The sequence below is a fragment of the Acanthochromis polyacanthus genome, chromosome 19, assembly GCF_021347895.1.
Source record: "Acanthochromis polyacanthus isolate Apoly-LR-REF ecotype Palm Island chromosome 19, KAUST_Apoly_ChrSc, whole genome shotgun sequence".
NCBI classification, from domain to species: Eukaryota; Metazoa; Chordata; class Actinopteri; family Pomacentridae; genus Acanthochromis; species Acanthochromis polyacanthus.
Genome location: NC_067131.1, coordinates 3,162,085 through 3,183,617, shown reverse-complemented (window position 1 = coordinate 3,183,617; position 21,533 = coordinate 3,162,085). Strand labels below are relative to the sequence as shown.

At 36.7% G+C, this 21,533-nt stretch overlaps 1 protein-coding gene across 1 annotated transcript in view; it reads left to right on the top strand.

The window, feature by feature from the left end:
* The first annotated feature begins 3,735 nt into the window (after positions 1-3,735).
* LOC110969334 (transmembrane protein 150A-like) overlaps positions 3,736-21,533 on the top strand; it is a 34,354-nt gene continuing 16,556 nt past the window's right edge. Inside the window, exons 1-5 of the mRNA XM_051939278.1 lie at positions 3,736-3,917; positions 5,660-5,741; positions 11,274-11,321; positions 15,510-15,596; positions 17,923-17,990. Coding sequence (XP_051795238.1) covers positions 5,677-5,741; positions 11,274-11,321; positions 15,510-15,596; positions 17,923-17,990 — 268 coding nt within the window. The 5' untranslated portion in view covers positions 3,736-3,917; positions 5,660-5,676. The remainder of the gene's footprint in view (positions 3,918-5,659; positions 5,742-11,273; positions 11,322-15,509; positions 15,597-17,922; positions 17,991-21,533) is intronic.

Here is a 21,533-nt window from a genome sequence, read left to right as displayed (position 1 = left end):
TGTCATTTTGAACAGATTTCAAGTCATTTAGCAGAAAGTTGTTTTGGTCAAATCAACCTTTAGAACTACAACTAGTTCTCGTTCAACTAGTACAACTAGTTTTTTAAACAGAAAGTAGTATTTTGCTTGAAACTAACATTTAAAAACATAAGCACTTGGACAGGAAGTAGTATTTTAGGTGAAATCAACATTTGAAACCAATTTTTTGTCAGAAAGTAATATTTGGGTGGAATAACCCTTTAAACTCCATGTACTTGAACATAAAGTCATATTTGGGCTAAAGTAAACCTTTGAAACTCCAAGTACATGGTCAAAAAGTAGTATTCTGGGCGAAATCAACATTTTAAACCAAGTTTTGTTAGTTATAAAGTAATATTTGGGTAGAAGAACCCTTTAAAGTCCAAAGTACTTGAACAGACAACAGTATTTTGGGGGAAATCAACATTTTAAATAATTTTTTTTAGAACATAAAGTAGTATTTGGGGTAAAGTAAACCTTTAAAACTCCAAGTCCTTGAACATAAAGTAGGTTTTTTTGGTTAGAATAAATTTGAAAACTCCCGAGTTCTAGGACAGAAAGTAGAATTTTGCTTGAAACTAACATTTAAAACCATAAGTACTTGGACAGGAAGTAGTATTTTGGGTGAAATCAACATTTTAAAGCAATTTTTTGTTAGTTTGAAAAGAATATTTGGGTAGAATAACCCTTTACAACTATAAATATTTGTATAGAAAGTAGTATTTGGGTAGAATAGACCTTTAAAACTATAAATAATTGGGCAGAAAGAACAACTTTTGAGTGAAATTCACCTTTAAAACCATAATTTATACTTTATATTTACCATCCAGCTCAGCAGGTGGCGCTGTTGAGTCACACTGGAGTCCTACAGCTGTGGTCCTGAATCTACAGCTGTTATTCTGCCTTCAGAATCCGCTTCTTTATGTCCTCTAACTTGATTCAGTCTCTAATTACCTCATTTTCTCACTTCTTCTTCCATTACTGAGTACTTTTACTATGTAGTTTGTCCTTTCCTTGAAGTAACGTCATCTGTGTGTCTAAATGTCTCTAGAGAACAACTAAAAAATACAATTTTGAGGAAAATAATCCTGTTTTCAGACTAAACCTCAGTCTCTATTGTATGATAAAGTGCCTCTATAATAAAGCCTGCATCGCCCCCGAGTGGCAGCTCGGAGTAGCTCCACACTGTAAACCTTTTATTTAAACATGATGTAAACCAGCTGTCAACCTCTGGATGGTTGGTCACACTGGGAGACACGTGACGGTGCCTTCAGGTGCTCTCACACAAGTTTTGTAGCTTCGTTATGTTAAAACTATAAAAAAAAAAAACACCAACCACACCAACCTGTGGTTAAATTTCACAGTATAATATTGTACTTTTTGTACTTTTGAATCCATTGTACAGCTTTATTTAACAATTACTGACTACTTATTGCTTTACTTGGTCACATTTGTGTTTTAGCACAAAAAAATATTTTGAAACTACATAAAATGATCCATAATAATGCAATAATTAAACATAAATGCTTAAAATTAGTAATTTGGCACCTTGACTAAAGTGTGTTTTGCTGATAACAGGTTTATGATACAACAAACCTTTTAAAAGCAGGATTTCTTTGCTCATAAATGACTATTTTTGCATTCCAGTGTTGCTTTTTATGCCTTATAATAAAACTAGAACACAAACAGACAACAGAAAATCTACTGATTGTTGTACTTTTACTGGTTTTTGGTACATGTAGAAATTATGTAGTTAGTAAAGGTTCAACAATAAAATCAGAAATGTGCTCCTCCATGTGGCCAAATAGAGGATCTACACGAGTTCAGGCTGTTCCTAGAAACACTTTTACTCTGAAGTGACTTTTCTAGGAAATAAACAAAGCAAAGAACTTCTGAACAAAACATGTTTATTGTTGAGTAAAGATCTGATTTAGCATCTATTGTTCGGTCTGCAGAGGCTGACGTACTTTTCTCTCAGGTATTTCCATGTTTAGCTGCGTTCAACTTCAAATATTTAAACTATTATTTAATCCTTTTTACACTTCTACAACTATCTATCTGAAATTAGACTTTAAATGATAAGTACATGGACAGAAAGCAGTATTTTGTGTGGAATAAACCTTTAAAAGTACAAGTTTTTGGACTGAAACTGGGACTTTGGGTAGAATAAACTTTTGATGCGACATCTTGTTGGTTGAAAAAACTATTTGGGTGGAATCAACCTTACAAACTACACACAGGAAGTAGTATTTTGAGTGAAATAAACTGTTAAAACTACAAGTCATTGGACAGAAAGAAGTACTTGGGGTAGAATAAACCTTTAAATTATGATTTATTAGTTGGAAAACACTATTTGGGGACATAAATTAGTTGGAAAGCACTATTTGGGTGGAACAAACCTTCAAAACCTGGACAGGAAGTAGTATTTTGGGCGAAATAAACTTTGTTTTTCTTCTTTTTCCCCCGGATATTCATAATACAACCTACCAACGTCATGCGTTTATCCATAATAAAAATCTAATTCTGTGATATAATAACATGAGCCTCACAGGTGCAGAATGATGTCTGTACTTTTACAACATTTACTCACAATAAACAATTTTTATATTGGTTTTATTGCTGAAAATCATAGAAAAGTGCAGCAAGAATAAAAACTGGGCCTTAAACCTTTATTATTTAAATACAACAGTAAAGTAAAAAGCATTTTATTTCAGATTAAACTATTCCAAGCAGATATATAGTAAAAAGTGGATGCATTTAAACTTTATAATCCAGTTTATGCCTCTCAGATGGACTCTTAATGTCATGTTACCTTCAAATGTTTCCCTAAAAATAAAATATCTTGGTTTTAAACTAAGCAGCATTTCACAGCTTGTCAGGGAAATAAATCTTCTGTTGCTTCTGTTCCAATGCCAAATGTTGAAAGTTTAGTTGTTTTGATGCTTTATTCACAGAGATTTTGGTGTTTTTCTCAGGATCTGACACAACAGCAACGTAAAAAACATTCAGATCCTTCACTTAACTGTAAGAAAAGCACCAAAGCCACCGTGTAAAAGTGCTCCAATGCAAGTAAAAGTAATAATAAATGTGAAAACCTACATTTATTGCTGATTTAACTTTTATTTTAGTGTACAAACCACATTTCCCATCATTCTCCTGTGTTTCATTCACAAAGATGCATCAGGACAGGAAAAATGAAACACATAAATGACTAAATAAGTAAGAGAATAAAAAGGAAAATAATCTTTTGTAATATTTTCCTCTGTGGGCATTTTAAACACCGTAATTAGTTTATCTTTGCTGCAGAAAATCCCGCATCAGTTCCATCCACAACAGATAACTGGGAATCCCGAGCTTTTAGTTGGCACCTGAATGCAGCATCTCTGCTTTCTCGGAAAACATTTTGAGCTCTTTAATAAGGAGGGAAAAAAAACTTTGGAAATCTAATATCTCAGACTCCAGTCCGGAGTCACCGCCGACTGATGCATAATTTAGCCGCAATCCGGTTGTGAAATAAGTTTCCAGGAAGTAGACGGAGACAAAATGATCAACAACATCCACTTCACGCACAGAAACGTTCAGTTTAGAAGCACAAAAATGACTAAAATGACTGATTTCATGACAGTATAGTGGATGAAACGAGTTTTTAGAGTAGAGCTGCGGGAGAAATGTGAGTTTTCCTGGGAGGAGTTAAAGTTTGAGCCTCCAGCTGTTCTCTCCTCCTCTCATCACAACACGGAGGATGAATGAAGAAACCTCCTTCAGCTCCTCCTGGACACAAACCTGCAGCGACTCTCTCACATGTGGACGATGAAACTAGAAGCAGCAGCTCGGACTTTATGCCACTTTTCGTGCAGTCTGGAGGAGCTGAGATGAAGCTTTTTCTCTGAAACAACGAGGTGAGTTCAGACGCGTCGCTTTACGCACCGAGGCTGTGCGTAAAAGTTCCGTGGATAAACTGTGGAGCGTAAAAGTCCAGCTTCTCCGGTACAGAATCAGAGACAAAAAAGAGGTTTTATGTGAAGAAGTGACATTAGTTTTAATGTCCAGACAGAAAGCAGAGAATAAAAGTATTTGTTATAAGGATTTTAGTTTATTTTTGGTGCGGTTTTGTGTTTTATTCATGTTATTATTTATGTTTTAAACTTTTTTTTTCCTGTTTTACTTTTTAAACAGTATTCTTGTGCTTAAATTGAATGTAGCATTTTATTTTCCAATATTATATGATTTTTCTGTGCAATAAACAAAAGTTTAAGCCAAGTTATTGTTTATTTATGACAATCTTTCAGTTTTTAACAGTATTTTGTGCGCTTGATCAAGATGACAGCACCAAAATTTCCAGTATTATATGACTTCTCTGTGCAACATACAAAAGAGTTAGATTTCCAAATAATTTTTGGACAGAACTTATCTCATTTTGGACACTTTTGACTGATTTTTCAAGAAATTTTGTGCAACATCTGTGATTTTGGATGAATTTTGCGTCATTTTGGACAAAATTTGAGCCATTTCAGACAGATTTTAGGTTATTTAGGCAACCATTCTGTCATTCTGGACAATTTCTTTTTTTCATCGTAATAGTTTTCAAGACATTCTGAATGATTTTCTGTCTTTTTGATTCATTTTGGACAAGTTTTGAATCATTTTTGACCAAATTTGAGACATTTTAGGCAGATTATCAGTTATTTTGGACAGTTTTATGTTATTTTTGAGACCATATCTGTGATTTTGAGCAAATTTTGAGTCATTTTTTATATTTTATTTTATTTTTATTATATTTTGTGCATTCTCTTCCCCAGTTCCCGTCTTATTTCTAAAATTTTAATACATTTTTTCTTTTTATTCTATTTTATGATTTTATTTTCTGTATTTTCTCTTTAAGTGTCTGTCTTGTTTCAAAAATTTTTAATTAATTTACTATTACTTATATATTTTTCTTCTTCTTCTCAACAACAACAACAATATTTTCAGAATATGATCAGACTTTCAGGGGCTCCTGAAGCTTTTCTGTTTCTCATTTTTCCTTGTAAAAATTTCTAGATTTCATTAAAAGAAAAACTTTAATAAGTAAAACATCCACTGAAATTCAGTTTTAACATCCAGTCACTCAAACTGTGTTCATTCCTCATCGTATGTGTTTAGAAAAGCTGCAGAGGGGCAGGAAGGAGGGGCAACAGAACTCCTTTTTGCCCCTCACATGTTAATCTGAGCATCTGAAAGTAGAATTCCGCTGATTTTAACAACTAATGTCTGTGTTTGTGGAGAAAACCTTCTCATATGAACACGTTGTGTCTCCTTCATTAGAAACAAAACACACCCGAGTCTCATGATCAATCAATAAATTATTGGCAAACATTCTGTTGTCTGATGCAGCCCTTTGTGAGAGTATTGATCTCGTTCCTTAACTGATTAATCAGTTAACCATTTAATCACACAGACACTCCCCAAAACCTTCAACTTACATTAGAAAAACAACAAATCTTCACATTTAAGGAGCTAAAACGAGAACATTTTTGACATTTTTTAAACTTTTATAAACAGCTTGAACAGTTAATTGATTATCCTAACAGTAGATTTTGCTTGTGCTGAGTTAATTTATGGTCTGTTTAAAGTGTAACTTGGTGTTTTTGTGTCTCTGCAGCTCCGTACTGAAGCATCATGTCCATGTGGATGTTTCTTCCTGTCAGTCTGCCCGTCTTCACCATCACAGGAATATGGGTCGTGTGAGTTTCTCCCACTTTTATTCTTAAATACGCCGAGCGTCAGCATTTACATGACCTTGTTGTGTGTAAATGAAGCAATTGTTTAAATATTTTGAACCTGAAAAATTCATTGACAGCTTAGTGTTTTTGTTATTCATGAGTCTGTAGTCGTGTTCATGAGTCTTTAATTGTGTTCATGAGAGTCTTTAGTCGTGTTCATGAGAGTCTGTAGTCGTGTTCATGAGTCTTTAGTCGTGTTCATGAGTCTTTAGTCGTGTTCATGAGAGTCTTTTGTCGTGTTCATGATAGTCTTTAGTCATGTTCATGAGAGTCTTTAGTCGTGTTCATGAGAGTCTGTAGTCGTGTTCATGAGTCTTTAGTCGTGTTCATGAGAGTCTGTAGTCGTGTTCATGAGTCTTTAGTCGTGTTCATGAGAGTCTGTAGTCATGTTCATGAGTCTTTAGTCGTGTTCATGAGAGTCTGTAGTCGTGTTCATGAGTCTTTAGTCGTGTTCATGAGTCTGTAGTCGTGTTCATGAGTCTTTAGTCGTGTTCATGAGTCTTTAGTCGTGTTCATGAGTCTTTAGTCGTGTTCATGAGAGTCTTTTGTCGTGTTCATGATAGTCTTTAGTCGTGTTCATGAGAGTCTTTAGTCGTGTTCATGAGAGTCTTTAGTCGTGTTCATGATAGTCTTTAGTCATGTTCATGAGAGTCTTTAGTCGTGTTCATGAGAGTCTTTAGTCGTGTTCATGATAGTCTTTAGTCATGTTCATGAGAGTCTTTAGTCGTGTTCATGAGAGTCTGTAGTCGTGTTCATCAGATTTTTCAGTCGTGTTCATGAGTCTTTAGTCGTGTTCATGAGTCTTTAGTCGTGTTCATGAGTCTTTAGTCGTGTTCATGAGAGTCTGTAGTCGTGTTCATGAGTCTTTAGTCGTGTTCATGAGTCTTTAGTCGTGTTCATGAGAGTCTTTAGTCGTGTTCATGAGTCTTTAGTCGTGTTCATGAGAGTCTGTAGTCGTGTTCATGAGTCTTTAGTCGTGTTCATGAGTCTTTAGTCGTGTTCATGAGTCTTTAGTCGTGTTCATGAGAGTCTTTAGTCGTGTTCATGATAGTCTTTAGTCATGTTCATGAGAGTCTTTAGTCATGTTCATGAGAGTCTGTAGTCGTGTTCATCAGATTTTTCAGTCGTGTTCATGAGTCTTTAGTCGTGTTCATGAGTCTTTAGTCGTGTTCATGATAGTCTTTAGTCGTGTTCATGATAGTCTTTAGTCATGTTCATGAGAGTCTTTAGTCGTGTTCATGAGAGTCTGTAGTCGTGTTCATCAGATTTTTCAGTCGTGTTCATGAGTCTTTAGTCGTGTTCATGAGTCTTTAGTCGTGTTCATGAGTCTTTAGTCGTGTTCATGAGAGTCTGTAGTCGTGTTCATCAGATTTTTCAATCGTGTTCATGAGTCTTTAGTCGTGTTCATGAGTCTTTAGTCGTGTTCATGAGTCTTTAGTCGTGTTCATGAGTCTTTAGTCGTGTTCATGAGAGTCTTTAGTCGTGTTCATGAGTCTTTAGTCGTGTTCATGAGTCTTTAGTCGTGTTCATGAGTCTTTAGTCGTGTTCATGAGAGTCTTTAGTCGTGTTCATGATAGTCTTTAGTCATGTTCATGAGAGTCTTTAGTCGTGTTCATGAGAGTCTTTAGTCGTGTTCATCAGATTTTTCAGTCGTGTTCGTGAGTCTTTAGTCGTGTTCATCAGAGCTTTCAGTCGTGTTCGTGAGTCTTTAGTCGAGTTCATGAGAGTCTTTAGTCGAGTTCATGAGTTGTGTTCTATGTTCATCTTGACCTCAGCTGACTGTTCAAAGTCCTCACATCTAGAAAATTTCCTCTTTCGAAGGCCAACACCAACATCTCAATGTTTATTCACCAACTGTGCCGCAGTCATTGTTGAAATTCCTCCCGGTTCATCTGATCCTGGCGTCTCTGCGTTTATCCTCCACCTTCCTTCCTTTTTTTTCTCTCAGTCATCTTCCCTCATAGGTGGAACATCTGCAGCAATAAGAGCTGCTTTTAAAACTTAGACTTTGGTGGTTTTATTAAAATAAAGTTGTTCTGGCAGCATGGATATTCAATAAAGGGTGAACAATAAGACAACACAGAATATTAGGGGATAAAATTGAGGTAAAATAAAACAAAAACTAAAATCAAATTAAAGTGAAATAAAGTAAAAATATATGTAATATGTAATAAAAAATCAACAGAATATACAAGAGTGACAGAATGGGCCTGGATGTGCTTGTTTATTTTATTATAATTTAATTTGATTTAGTTTTTTATTTAACTTGTTATTTTATTCAATATTCTTATATCATTCATTTTTTAAAAATATTTCTTGTATTTATATATTTTTAGAATGTTTTTATTTGTATCACTTTTTTAGATTTAGTAGAATTTTTAAATGCATTATTATTGCATTTTTGTTCATGGACTTTGGAGTTTATTTTAACAGTAATTGATTTCTGATTTGGGACATCTCGATGCAGAATAAATAATCATTCATTTGCAGCTTTATGCCTCCTATTTAACGCCACAGTGTGAATTCAGAGGCATCAGAGAGGTCAGAGAAATGATAGTTAATCAGTGTATAGTTGTGTTGGTCCAGATAGAAGACTTTACGTCTGGCCTGGTTGCTCACCGTCACATCTTCTAGTTAAATCTGCGGTCAAACATTTGCTCTGCGGCGGTCATGAAGCTCGTCACTTCCCTGATTAACACCTTCTGCAGAAACAGAGACTTTCTTCTCCTCCTTTCTCTCCTCGGTGTGATCACATTTACAGCTTTCACACCTTTTGTTTAGTGGATGAGAAGTTTTCACGTCGGGTCTCTAAAGCCGCCAGACATCAGGCTGAAATCCTCATTTTTCTGTCTGTTGATGGCTTTAAATGCTGAAGAGCTGCTGGACCCAGAAACTCTGCAGCTTCCACCAGCTGTGAGGAGGTTTAGTGGGAAAGAATGAGGAGATGTTTTACATTTTAACCAGAGCTGGGTGAATTATTTCTACCAAACAGAACCTTTGCAGTGTTTATGGAATTGTGTTTATACTAGCTTTGTGTCGTCTATTAGCTCCTCAAGAGCATCTTCTGCTCGATTTCACCATCCAGCTTCAAATCAAGTCCCCACTCTCTGCAGTTTTGTTGTTTTTTCTGACCTGTGAAGAGACCACAGATGTCATCAGTCCATCAAATGTTGAAACAGTAGTTCTAAACTAAATGTGCCATCTCTCTATCTCACTGCAGACCAGGCCAGAAATCTGGGTGTGGTGATGGACTCAGAACTCAGTTTCGGAAAACACATTAAAGCAGTTACAAAGTTGGCTTACTATCACTTAAAAAATATCTCAAGAATTAAAGGGCTGATGTCTCAGCAGGACCTGGAAAAGCTAGTCCACGCATTTATTTTCAGTCGGCTTGATTACAGTAACAGTATCTTTACAGGTCTACCTAAAAAAACACTCAAACAACTGCAGCAGATTCAAAACTCTGCTGCTCGAGTCCTCACTAAAACCAAGAAAAGAGACCATATCACAGTTTTAAAGTCCTTACACTGGCTTCCTGTCACTCAGAGGGTAGATTTTAAAGTCCTGTTGCTGGTCTACAAAGCTTTAAATGGTCTAGGACCAAAATACATCAGAGACCTCCTGACTCAGTATGAACCACCCAGACCACTCAGGTCATCTGGATCAGATCTTCTAGTAGTTCCTAGAGTAAAAACCAAACACAGAGAAGCTGCATTCAGCTTCTATGCTCCATATATATGGAACAAACTCCCAGAAAACTGTAGATCAGCTGAAACTCTCAGCACGTTTAAATCCATTCTTAAGATGTACCTGTTCTCAGCTGCTTTTGATTAAAGTATTTTAAATTATTTTAAACCTTATTTTATGACAGTTACTTTTAACAGTTATTTTAACTCTTATTTTATGACAGTTATTTTAAACAGCCCTTGTTTTCTGACTTCTGTTTTTGATCTCTTTACTGTTCTGACTTTTTTTTAAATGATTTCATAAATGTTTTCTTTTGTTTTTCTTTTAATAATCGTCATCCTCTGTTCTTAATGTCTTTGTAAAGCACTTTGAATCGCCTCGTTGTTGAAATGCGCTATATAAATAAATTTGCCTTGCCTTTTATTGTTAGTTGAAGTTAAAATAGATCCAACCTGAGTCTAATCAGCGATCAATACTCTCGTTTTTCACTTTGTGTTCAGTACAGTACAGCTTGTCCTGCTCAGTCTTGTGTGTCTTATCTGTGGTATTAAATGTATTTTAAGTTGTTTTGGAAAGACCTGAGACTTTATTGCAACACTGGAGTTTCTAGACCTATCTTTTTAGTAAGGCTCTTGATCAATTTGATAGATTTTATTTATTTTTTACTCTTTGTAGAACTAATTTTATTTATTGATATTTGCATGTTTGTATATTTAATGTAGTTTATTATTTAGTTTTTATACATTTTTATTCTTTTTTATTTTTACTTCTATCTCAGTGTTAATCATAAATATTTTATATTATTTTATTTTGATATTTACATCTCAGTGTTAGTAATGTTTTGTTTCATTTTATTTGGTTTTATTTGTTTCATTTTATTTTCCTCATTGCACATGTTACGTAGGACAGCGTTTCCCCAGTGCCTCAGTCCCTGTGATTTTTAGTCCTTTATCTGTTACAGGATTTTGACATTCATGATCTATTTAAGCCTACGATGACATAATATTTACATTTGGTTCACAGTTAGAAGAAGAATCAGGTGTAGTGATGCCTGGAGAAATGAAAATACTCTCAATTTATGACTGCCATTTTTTTTTAAATGAAAGTGATGAAAAAACACCCTCTTTTATAAACAGTATTATGTAAAACTCCTCTTTCATATTTAGTTGAAAATGTCAAATGAGGTAAAAACCAACTATTGACCCTTCGTGCATTAAACCGCATGCTGGCACCAGATTAAATGCTACCAATCATCATGAGGAAGGTTCATCCTCTGGGGAACGTGAACATCTGCATTAAACCTCATGGAAATCTATTTGGTTGTTTGTGAGATATCTGACCAGCTAACATCTGCTGCCGCTGCCTCTGAACATGAGCTTCATTTGTGTGTCTAATGAATTATCTCAGTGCTGCTGCTCAGCTGTGTGTTTGAGGAGTCCCTCATTGGTTCGCTGACAGATTTACGGGATTTAAAAAGCACCAGTGGCTTCACCGCAGAAGTTAAAATCCAGCCTCAGAGCACATGTGTGACGAAGACGAACCGCCTCGGTGTGTGAAAGCGACTCGGCGGTATTTCATGTGTGTTTTGTTAGTGAAGAAGAGCCTGGACTGGTGTTGATCCTGCTTTCAAATACTACATTTCAGTGGGTGAAACAGAACTTCTGCTGCACAGGAACTGATTTAACTCTTGACAAACACACAGCTGATAAATCACACATTCTGTCCAAACTGTATTAGAGTCTTTAAAACATCCTGACTGTTAAGATTTGTAACCAAAGATTGTGTTTTTTTTCTTTATTTCTACAGATATGCGATGTCCCTCTACAACCAGCACGTCTGTCCTGTGCAAAACTGGTACAAAACACACACAAACACATACACATGCTTCTTTGATATGTAATATGAGTTTGAAAGATTTGAAAAACTCTGTGTCCCTTAATTAATCTAAATTATTGATTTCCCTATCTTTTGTTTGAATTTGTAGTTTTTTGAGTGTATTTAGCAGCTAGATGGAAAAAAAATGTTAGAAAACTCTTGTTTCTTATGAACAGCTGGTTCATAAGTTGGTTGGTTGATCGGTTGGTTGGGTGGTTTGGTGGTTGGTTGGTTAAGTGGTTCATTGGATGGATGGATGGGCGGTTGGCTGGTTATTGGTTGGTTGGTTAAGTGGTTTTTGCTTGGTTGGTTAGCGGTTGGTTAGTTGCTCGTTTGGTTGGTTGTATGGATGGATGGTTGGTTGGTTGGTTGGTTGGTTGGTTGGTTGGTTGGTTGGTTAAGCGGTTAGATGGATGGATGGATGGATGGATGGATGGATGGTGGGTGGGTGGCTGGTTGGCTGGTTGCGTGGTTGATTGGTTGGTAAACTGGTTGGTTTCTTAGTCGGTTAGTAGTTGACTGGCTGCTTAGATGGATGGATGGATGGATGGGCGGTTGGCTGATTGTATGGTTGATTGGTTGGTTGGTTAAGTGGTTCATTGGTTGGATGGATGGATGGGTGGGTGGGTGGCTGGTTGGCTGGTTGCGTGGTTGATTGGTTGGTAAACTGGTTGGTTTCTTGGTCGGTTAGTAGTTGACTGGTTGCTTAGTTGGATGGATGGATGGATGGAGGGATACTTTATTTATAATTTATTTTATTTATAATTCAAGGTATCTAGCACCTTACACGTCACATTTAAGAAAAATAAGAAGCCTAATGTACAACAGATTGTGCAATTAATGGTCAAATTGTGCTGGTGTTAGAAAAAAGGTGCAAAATTGCTAATATTTAGCAAAAAAGGTACAAAAATTGTAGGTGAAAGAGCTCTGAAAAACAGTTGTATGATCAGATCCGATAACAGTTGTAAGTGGAGCAAATGAAGAACCAGATGTATCCTCCAGGAGTTGTAGATACCAAAACAGCACTGAAAGTGAGTGAATCTTAGACTTAAATGAACTTAAATATAATTAACATGATACCAAATAAATATTGCACAGGACATCCATCCATCCATCCATCCTCTATACACCGCTTTATCCTCATTAGGGTCGCGGGGGGTGCTGGAGCCTATCCCAGCTGACTCTGGCGAAGGCAGGGGACACCCCGGACAGGTCGCCAGTCTGTCACAGGGCCACATACACAGACGAACAACCACAAATAAATATTGCACAGGACAGTAGATGGTAAATGGATCAAATTAGTGACACATGACAGAAATTTGTTGCTTTATTATCGATTTTCAGGTCTTTTGGTTTTCCAGAAGCTCAAAAATGAAGTCTGTATTTTCAAATGCACTCAATCTGGGGACTATTTGTGAGGAAAAACACTGTTGATGTACTTTTAATGACTGTTTTGTATTACAAATCTCAGCTACGCTCTCGCTGGCTGTGAATAATTACTCATTGCTGTGAAAACTGTAAATCTTGTCGAAAGATAAAATCCAGTTTTCTCACCAGGTTTGTTTATGTAGCAGCGATTCAAGATTGGTGGTCTCCGTTTTACTGAGGAATCTTTTCTCCTCGGTTCTTGGAAGCTGCTCAGCCTCAAGTCAAACACTACACAAGATGGAGAAGGAATGAAGACATGAAGGAAATAAAGACAAATGTTGACACGAGGACAGAGTATGTGAAGGAAAAGTGGGAGTGAAACGATGGGATTTGGTAAACCGAAGCTGCAGCCGAGATAAAGAATGCAGACAGATGGTTTAAATGCAGGAAAAGAGGAGGAACTTGTCATCTGTGATACTGAGGGACTTCTTTGGTATGTGCAGCACAAGCATGGTTTAAATCACCGGTTTGATTCTTTAATGAAAACCTTCCCAGCTGGTACAGAAAACACACTAATAACCCCAACTACATCAATAACTTCTTATCTTATGTCAGATTGTTTCTAAAGACACAAATCAGGAGAAACTTATCAGTAAACAGGTGCATTACCTGAATATGTGAAAAGTTTATAAAGATATTTAAAAGGTGTTGTTGAATTTAGATTATATGTCCAGTTTCAGATAATTTGTCTCATACATGTGTATTTAAAAAGCTTTTATAACATGAAATATCCAAATTGTTGCTTGAAAAGGCCATAAGATACAGTCATGTAAAAAATTATAGGACTACTTTTGTGATGACATTTTATATTGAAAATGGAAAACACGAAGTCTGGATTGTTGTGGATGTAAATTGTGACTTGATTAGTTGACAGAAGTGAACAACCGCAATGCAGTAATTCTAGCTGACATTTGTAAGGCAGGATTGTATTTTTGCACAGTTGTGTTGGGGTCAAATTAGAAATAGATCATCTGAGAATCATCTGTATGAAAATGGAAAGTGACAACCAAAAAATAACATTCTCTTTTAAGAGAACAGAAAAGGGATCGAGGACAGAGCCTTGAGGGACTCCAGAAGTTAACTTGTAAATGAGTAATAACTACTAATAGCAACGTAGAACTTTTTATTTGAGAGATTATAAATACTAAAAAAGAGTATAAAGCTGAACCTGATGTGGCCACTAAATACTTAAGACAATCAACTGTATCCAAAGCTGCAAATAAAACTGTTTATGAAAACAATTTCTCATTAACTGTAAAGTCCACTCAATGTTTCACTGATGTACTGTGTTGTAGAAAACCTTTCCCATGTGGGGATTTGTTATTTTGACCATGCACCAGAACCCCTCATGCGTCTCAGAGTTGTATAATCCAAACACCACATGCAGCTGGGCATCTAAAAGACCATTCACCGAAAAACACTTTGGGTTAATTTTCTACTGTCTGTTGCGTAAAATGAGAGCTTTGATGCCATAAGTGATGCTGTCGATGCTCAACCATTAACAGAGTTTTGCTGCTGCTGCTTACTTTTCTGCAATAGATAGATAGATAGATAGATACTTTATTAATCCCAATCGAAATTCAAGTGTTCAGCAGCTTACATACAAAAACATAAAATAACAAGAAGGCAGGTTAGCACCATTAACATTAAAGGTTAGTATATACAGCACAGGACCCCCCTGTAGAGGAAGGATGGTCCATTGGTTGGTTGGGTTGTTGGTTGGATGGTTGGTTGGTTGTCTGGTTGAGTGGTTGGTTGGTTAGTTAGTCGGTTGATTGGATGGATGGATGGATGGATGGATGGATGGATGGATGGATGGATGGATGGATGGATAATCTGTTCACCTCTTTGGGGAAATTCAAGGCATCCAGTAGTTCATACATGTTACGTATAAGAAAAATAAGGAAACTAATGTACAAAACAACATGCAATTATTGTGTAAATTGTTCTGGTTGAAGAAATACAGTGCAAAAATCTCTGGTATTTACAATAAAAAAACAGGATTAAATAGTATAAATACAATGCAAAAATAGAAATAATAGTAAGCACATAGACAGAAAAAGCATTTAGGAGGGACATTGGGTTCCTGTTGGGTCCAGGATTATTGGCCTGCTGCTTACTTACCTGCATTAAGAGAGATTCATTATGAAATGTGCTTTAATCTTTGATCTAGAGAAAGCAGCTGATGTCTAAACTCAAAAAAGTCTATAAATATGTACAGTATCTGCTTACAGATTCCAATACGTGAATGTACGTGTGTGTTTGAGTGATTGGTCGGTTGGTTGGCTGGTTGGCTGGTTGGCTGGTTGGTTGGTTGGTTCAATGGTTGGTTGGTTTGGTGGTTGGTTGGTTCGGTGGTTGGTTGGTTGGTCGGTTGGTTGGTTGGTTGGTTCAATGGTTGGTTGGTTTGGTGGCCGGTTGGTTGGTTGGTTGGTTGATTCAATGGTTGGTTGGTTTGGCGGTTGGTTGGTTGTTCGGTTGGTTGGTTGGTTGGTTCAATGGTTGGTTGGTTCGGTGGTCGGTCGGTTGGTCGGTTGGTCGGTTGGTTCGGTAGTTGGTTGGTTGGTTGGTTGGTTGGTAGTTGATTGGTTCATTGGTTGCATTAAGAGAGATTCATTCTGAAACATGCTTTAAACTCTGATTTATAGAAAGCATCTGATGTCTAAACTTGAAATAGTCTCTAACTATGTACAGCATCTGCTTACAGATTGCAGTCAGTGAATGCATGTGTGTTTGCAGGCTTTACAATGAGTCCTGTGAGGAGCCTCTTCAACTGCAGAGGGGTCCTGTGCTGTGCTGCACTCTGGACAACATCCCACTCATCAGGTCGGTGACGCCGCCTCTGCCGCTTAAATAACTTCATACCACTGTACATTTAAACGTCTGGTTTCTGTAATGTTTCTGGTCCCCGATGATCCGAGCGGCTCTGCTCTGAGAACATTGAGTCCTGGTCTTCTAAAAACCGCAATGACGAAACACAAGGGTCCTCTTTCCGCTCAAACAATAGTAATAATATCAGTCAAACACAAGAAAACACTCGCTGTGCACACAATGAGACCACAAACCTCCATGATGTGAAAGAACAGCCTGACTCTGCTGCAGTCTGCGGTTTGAAGTCAGTTCTTTACGCTCCGGAATGTCTGGTTTTGTTTTCATAAATTGAAATAGTCGCTTGTTTTTTGGTCATTTTTTAGAAAATGTCCTCTTTTACTGAAACACTCAATTGTTTTTCTTGGTCCTCAGTGTAACCTGTGATTAATGAAGAAACTAATCAGTGGGATTCATGGACAAAATGTGAAATACAAGACATTTAAGTGGTAAATGTGCTGCATTTAAAGTCCCTTCTAAAGTCCAAATGAGTCGATTAAGGCCAGACAAGTTAAAGTCCTGACTTTACAAGCTTTTGCTCAACTTGCATTTCCTGTCTGATGTTTTCACACTTAAATGTTCTAATTAATGCTTAGATTATTTTGGTAACTTTGTCTTTCAGTATTTTTTTTTTGCTACCTAAGTTTGTTATTTGTGTGCTGACGTGTTTTGTTGTCTTTCTAAAGGAGACCTTCATACCTCAGTGTAATCAGAGTTTGAATGAAAGAATCAATTAAATGAATGGTAAAAAGCATCATCAACATTTAAAGAAAGGATCAGTTTAAGGTGCAACTTGCAGGTTGAGTTTTTAAATAAATGTGTACTTAATATATTGTAAATGACTGAAAGGTTATTTCACGATTTTATACGTTTTATGAGACGTAAAGGCAGAAATATTGATGAGAAGGTAGACGTTTTGAGCAGCTCTGTTAATGCACAGTGCAGCAGTAGGTGGTACTGAGTCTGATGGTTGGTCTTTTTTGCAAAATTCTTTGTATTTTACTTTGTATTTTGATATTGGAGTCAGAAATTCAGAGTTGGACAATATTGGCATATCGGTTATTTGCAAAAAGCCGATATTGGACATCCATATTGATAGCCCAGTCCAAGAGAAAGTGAATGGAACTGTTCTCCAATTAAAACTAAGAGAAATACCTTTTGCATGCAGCCAAATAATGTGATTATTGATTTCATTGCGTTGTCCAGAGTAAGTTTATCTAAAATAGTTCCTGACTTACTGTTTTTTTTAAGCAAAACCCCAACTTTCGCTGTCATAAAACATGCTTAAAGTGCATCTACGAGCAACTTGTACAAGCTATTATGCCAGAAAGTATTTCATATATTGGTCGAAATTTCTCAGCTAACATTTTAAACATCCGTAATTTATGGTTAAAAAAAGTTTCATGCAAGTCAGATCGTGTCGAGCAGAAGAAATCTGATGATTTGAGATGGAATAACGCTCTTGTTAAACTAAACTTTACAAGGATGCTTTTTCTTTACGACATCAGGACCGAGTTGGGTTGTTAAAGCGCGCATATCAACACAAATTGGGCTTTTTCCGACACATATTCGATAAAGTTACCAACCTGCTAATTGCTCAGACATTAGCTTCTAACTATAATCTGATCAAAACAAAACACAAAAACCAGAAAATAAAGCATCCAGAAAGCATTTCTGTCTGTTTGAGCCGGCTTCAGAGATATTTGGTGCACAGCTTGTTGTCCGTTTGACTCTTCACCTCGACAGGAAGCAGAGCTTTTGTCCAGTGTTGTGGATCCTTCAGCAGACTTTGAAATGTTGCTCCACCAAGTCGCATGATATAAACACTGATTTCCCCTCCTCACACAAAGACAACCAGGCTGATGAACGAGGGCTTCTGTTGCTGTGGATGCACGAAACCTAAGCCTTCCTCTGCTTGTCTTGAGAAAAATGCCGTTATAATGTGTTTTTTTTTTTTTGTGGTTTATAGATAAAGATCTCAGCGTCTTTCTTTCCTCGACCTCCCAGAAAAATTGTCCATTTATAGAGTTTCCAAGAAAAAAATGCCTGGCAGTGTTTTAATACCACAGAGTAGCTGAGGACAGTTTGAGGCCTTTCTGCTTTTTCACGACTATTTTTACGGAACTGAGAGCTGCACAGTAAAGACACAGGACCAGAAACTATGAGGAGGTGTACGACAGAAAGAACGGGAGGTCGAGGTTTGAACTCTCTGAGAACTCGTGTGAACTTCGGCCTGGACGTGTGCCTGAACTAACCGCCCTCCCCTGCTCTGTTTTCATTGTAGTAAATGTGGAACTCTGCCACCTGAAAGCTGCTTTTTCAGCCTCATATGCAGCACCGGATCCTTCATGGGTGAGTGTCAGTGCCGGCTCAGAAATCAGAAATGTGTGTGTTTGTGCGGAGATCTTTTTTTTTTTTTACCTTGGCTCATGTTTACCCAACATACTGCTGCTGGCTGAGCTGGACTCCTCAGGCTTGTTTTTTCAGCTGCAGACTCTCCAGCCGAGTCTCTGTTCCCCACAACCCGCTGCCAGGTCCCGCCTCGGCCCTCAATGCGAGGGAAAAATGTACTCTATGCCATGAATGGTGCTTTTTTGTTTTTTTTTGACTCACGAGAACTCACCCTCTGAACATTAGGGCAACCACTCTGCTTTTCTGTGAGCAGAAGCTGCTTTAAACACTCTATTTTGGGTGTTTTTCTGAGGGTTCAGTGCTCCTATGTGCACAGTCTGAATTGATTTTCTTTCTTTATTTGCTTTTGCAGGGATTCTGATCATTTGCACACTAAAAATCGACCATAAATGGGTTTTATCAATACTTAGATTGGACGATTCCACCGTAAACACCCAGGTTTGACATCAAATAGAGCAAAGCACTAGAGTTACGCCAGAGACTGAAGAAGCTTCAGTGAAGGCACCATTCAGATATTCTGCCAGGTTTTGCAGCCAAAGTTCATCTAAATTGAACTTTGACTTCCACTCTGCAGGATTCTGTCAGTGATGGGAGGCAGAAGTTATTGGAGATAATGATGAGAATGTTGGCAGGAAATATGAAACAGGATGCCGGGTTAGAAAAATGGTTCTGTGACTCTTGGTTCTGATTTGTAGCTGCTCTTCATTCTGTGCATCTCCATCTGAAGGCAGCGACAGTGAAGTCCTAGAGGGGAGCTGGAAGTTAAAACTATTCTACTATCAATGAATTTGTCAACTATTCACTGATTAGTTGATTAGTCTAAACAAATTAATTTCCTACAAGAACACTGAAAACACAGCTCTATACTGAACACTGCAAAAACTCCAAATCTTACCAAGTCTATTTATCTTATTTTTAGTCAAGATGTTTCAGCCCACTTGATTTAAGATAAATTCACTAAACAAGAGACATTTCAGCAGATGGAGGGACTTGTTTTAAGATTACGCATCTTAAATATGTTGTTAAGTCAAACAATCTGGAAATTATCTTGTTTTAAGTTGAATTTTACAAGAAAACTCAGAATAAGTTTAACCTTCGTGTCATCCTGCTGGTCAAATTAACCCGTTTTAAAGTTTGAAAATGTGGAAAAAAATCTATTTTCACAGTGAAACTTCTGATGTCCACATTTTCAAACATTTTTAGGAAATCTTTGAACATTTTTTGGTGGAAAAAAAGAAATGTAAAAAATGTTTATTTAAGAACATTCACAAAAAATCTACCAGAATTCAACAATTACTGATATATATGTAATATTTTTAGGATTTTTTGGGAAGATTTTTACTCATTTTTAAAAAATATTTACAAGGATTTTCTTGCCATATTTAGGAGATTTGGAAAAAAAACTTTCAAGGGAAACTTTTAAGGAATTGTTGGAATTTTCTTCCTGAAGGTTTTGCACATTTTCAGAAATTTGGGAAATTTTTTGCTGAATTTTGGGATTTTTTTCAGACAAGAAACCAATATTTTTGGTGTCCGTAAATAAAGACAAAAGGAGGGTTAATTCATCTCAAATTAGGAGGTTACGAAAGTGAAAATCTATTATTGAGTGAAAAACTGCTGTTTTTTTTAGCATGTCTGGCTTATTTTTAGACACCTAAGCTTGACAATCCTGGTACAATAGAGCTTGAAATAAGTTTTCACAAATAGTTTTAAGATATTAAGATTCTAAATATCACATCTTATTTCAAGAAATCTTCCAAAGCCATTTTTCACTTGTTCTGTTGGCAGATTTTTTTTCACTTGTTTCAAGGTAAAAGTTCCTTGAAATAAGTTTTTTTTTCTTGCTTTGAGAGGGGCATTTTTTTTTCCAGTGAACACCTTTGCACTTGACAGAAAGCAAAACATTTTTTAAAAATCCTGTTACGTCTGTCGACACCTCGATCCCATTATCAAACTTTGTCTTATGGCTCTCATCCAGGTTTAATGTCCACATCGGGCAGCACAAAGATGCAGAATCCACAAATTATCGACCTTTAAGCTGCTTTTACACCGTTCATACGCTGTTTCATGTTTCTGCACATGCAGATTTTGTAAAATCAAAGCTTACATCTTGTGTTTGACGACAAAAAAGGTGCCACTGAAGTAATTATTAGATATCTGCATGATGGAGGTGGTGGTTCATGTGTTTGTGGAAGGTGGACATAAAGTGCTGCAGATCATTCATCTCAAGTCGGCATTCTGGTAGTAGAAAAAGTCCGCATGTGCAGTGATGTAAATACAGATAAACACAACACAAGTCACACTAATGGGTCAGTATTTCTTGGTTACACAGCAGTAAGAAGTTAGGCTCTATTATTCATTTTCTTTGGTCATGTTGTGTCTTCAGTCTCTGTTGGAGGTTTAGGAGTTTATGTCAGGCTAGTAACATGGAACGTATTCTGCACTAACTGGTTAAACTTTATGACTTGAGCTTCCAGACTGAAGCCTTCAGCCTTTACTCTTTTATGTTCCTCTCCTCGGTGAACACCTGGTTTCTTGCAGGTTTTCTGAGAAATTGCGGGACGTTTAACGAGTCTCGTCCCAGCTCCGCGTCAGGGTTATTTATCTCGGCCGTTAACGCCAACCGAGTGTCCTTTGGCTCTGCACGACTGCACATAAACATGACACCAGGCAGACTTTTAGTATTTACATTTCACTGTTGAACACAAAGATCAGGAGAGCTTTTTATGTTTCTGTCAGTTCGTGGAGTTTACACCTTTAATTCTGCAGTACGGGTGATTTGGCTGCAGACTTTATGTGGACTGTAGCTTTAAATTCACAAGATTTCAATGTGTTTCAACAATAAAATACGATAAAACATAGATGAACATTAATACAGTAAAACAGAATGTCAATGCAGTAAAATAAAGTCTTAGTACAGTAAAAAGAATATTAATACAACAAAATAGTGTTAATACTGTAAAATAAAATCCAATACAGTAAAATAAAGTCTTAGTTCAGTAAAACAGAATGTTAATACATTAAAATAAAATCTTAACACAGTAAAATGAAGTCTTAATACGGTAAAATTTAACATTAATACAGTAAAATAAAATGTTAATACAAAAAAGGAATGTAATACAGTAAATTAGAACGTAAATACACTAAAATATAGTCTCAGTACAGTAAACTAAAGCTATGACTTCCTTTTGCAGCACTGCAGCTGCACAAATCATAGAAACTGGAATGAAAACAGTAAAAGTTTGACTAATTCTACTTTTCATCACAGATTTTTCTGATCAGAATATTATTGCTGTAGGACACATTTCATTGTAAGGCTGTCAGCACTGCATCATGATGACAATAAAGCTTCTAATTTGTGCTCAGCTACTGGTCAGAATATACAGGATATGATGATTGAAGTTATTAAAAACGCCACAAGTTCTTAGCTTAACGTCATGGATGACCAGTAAATGTCTAAGCTTTGCAGCTTCCTGTAAATGT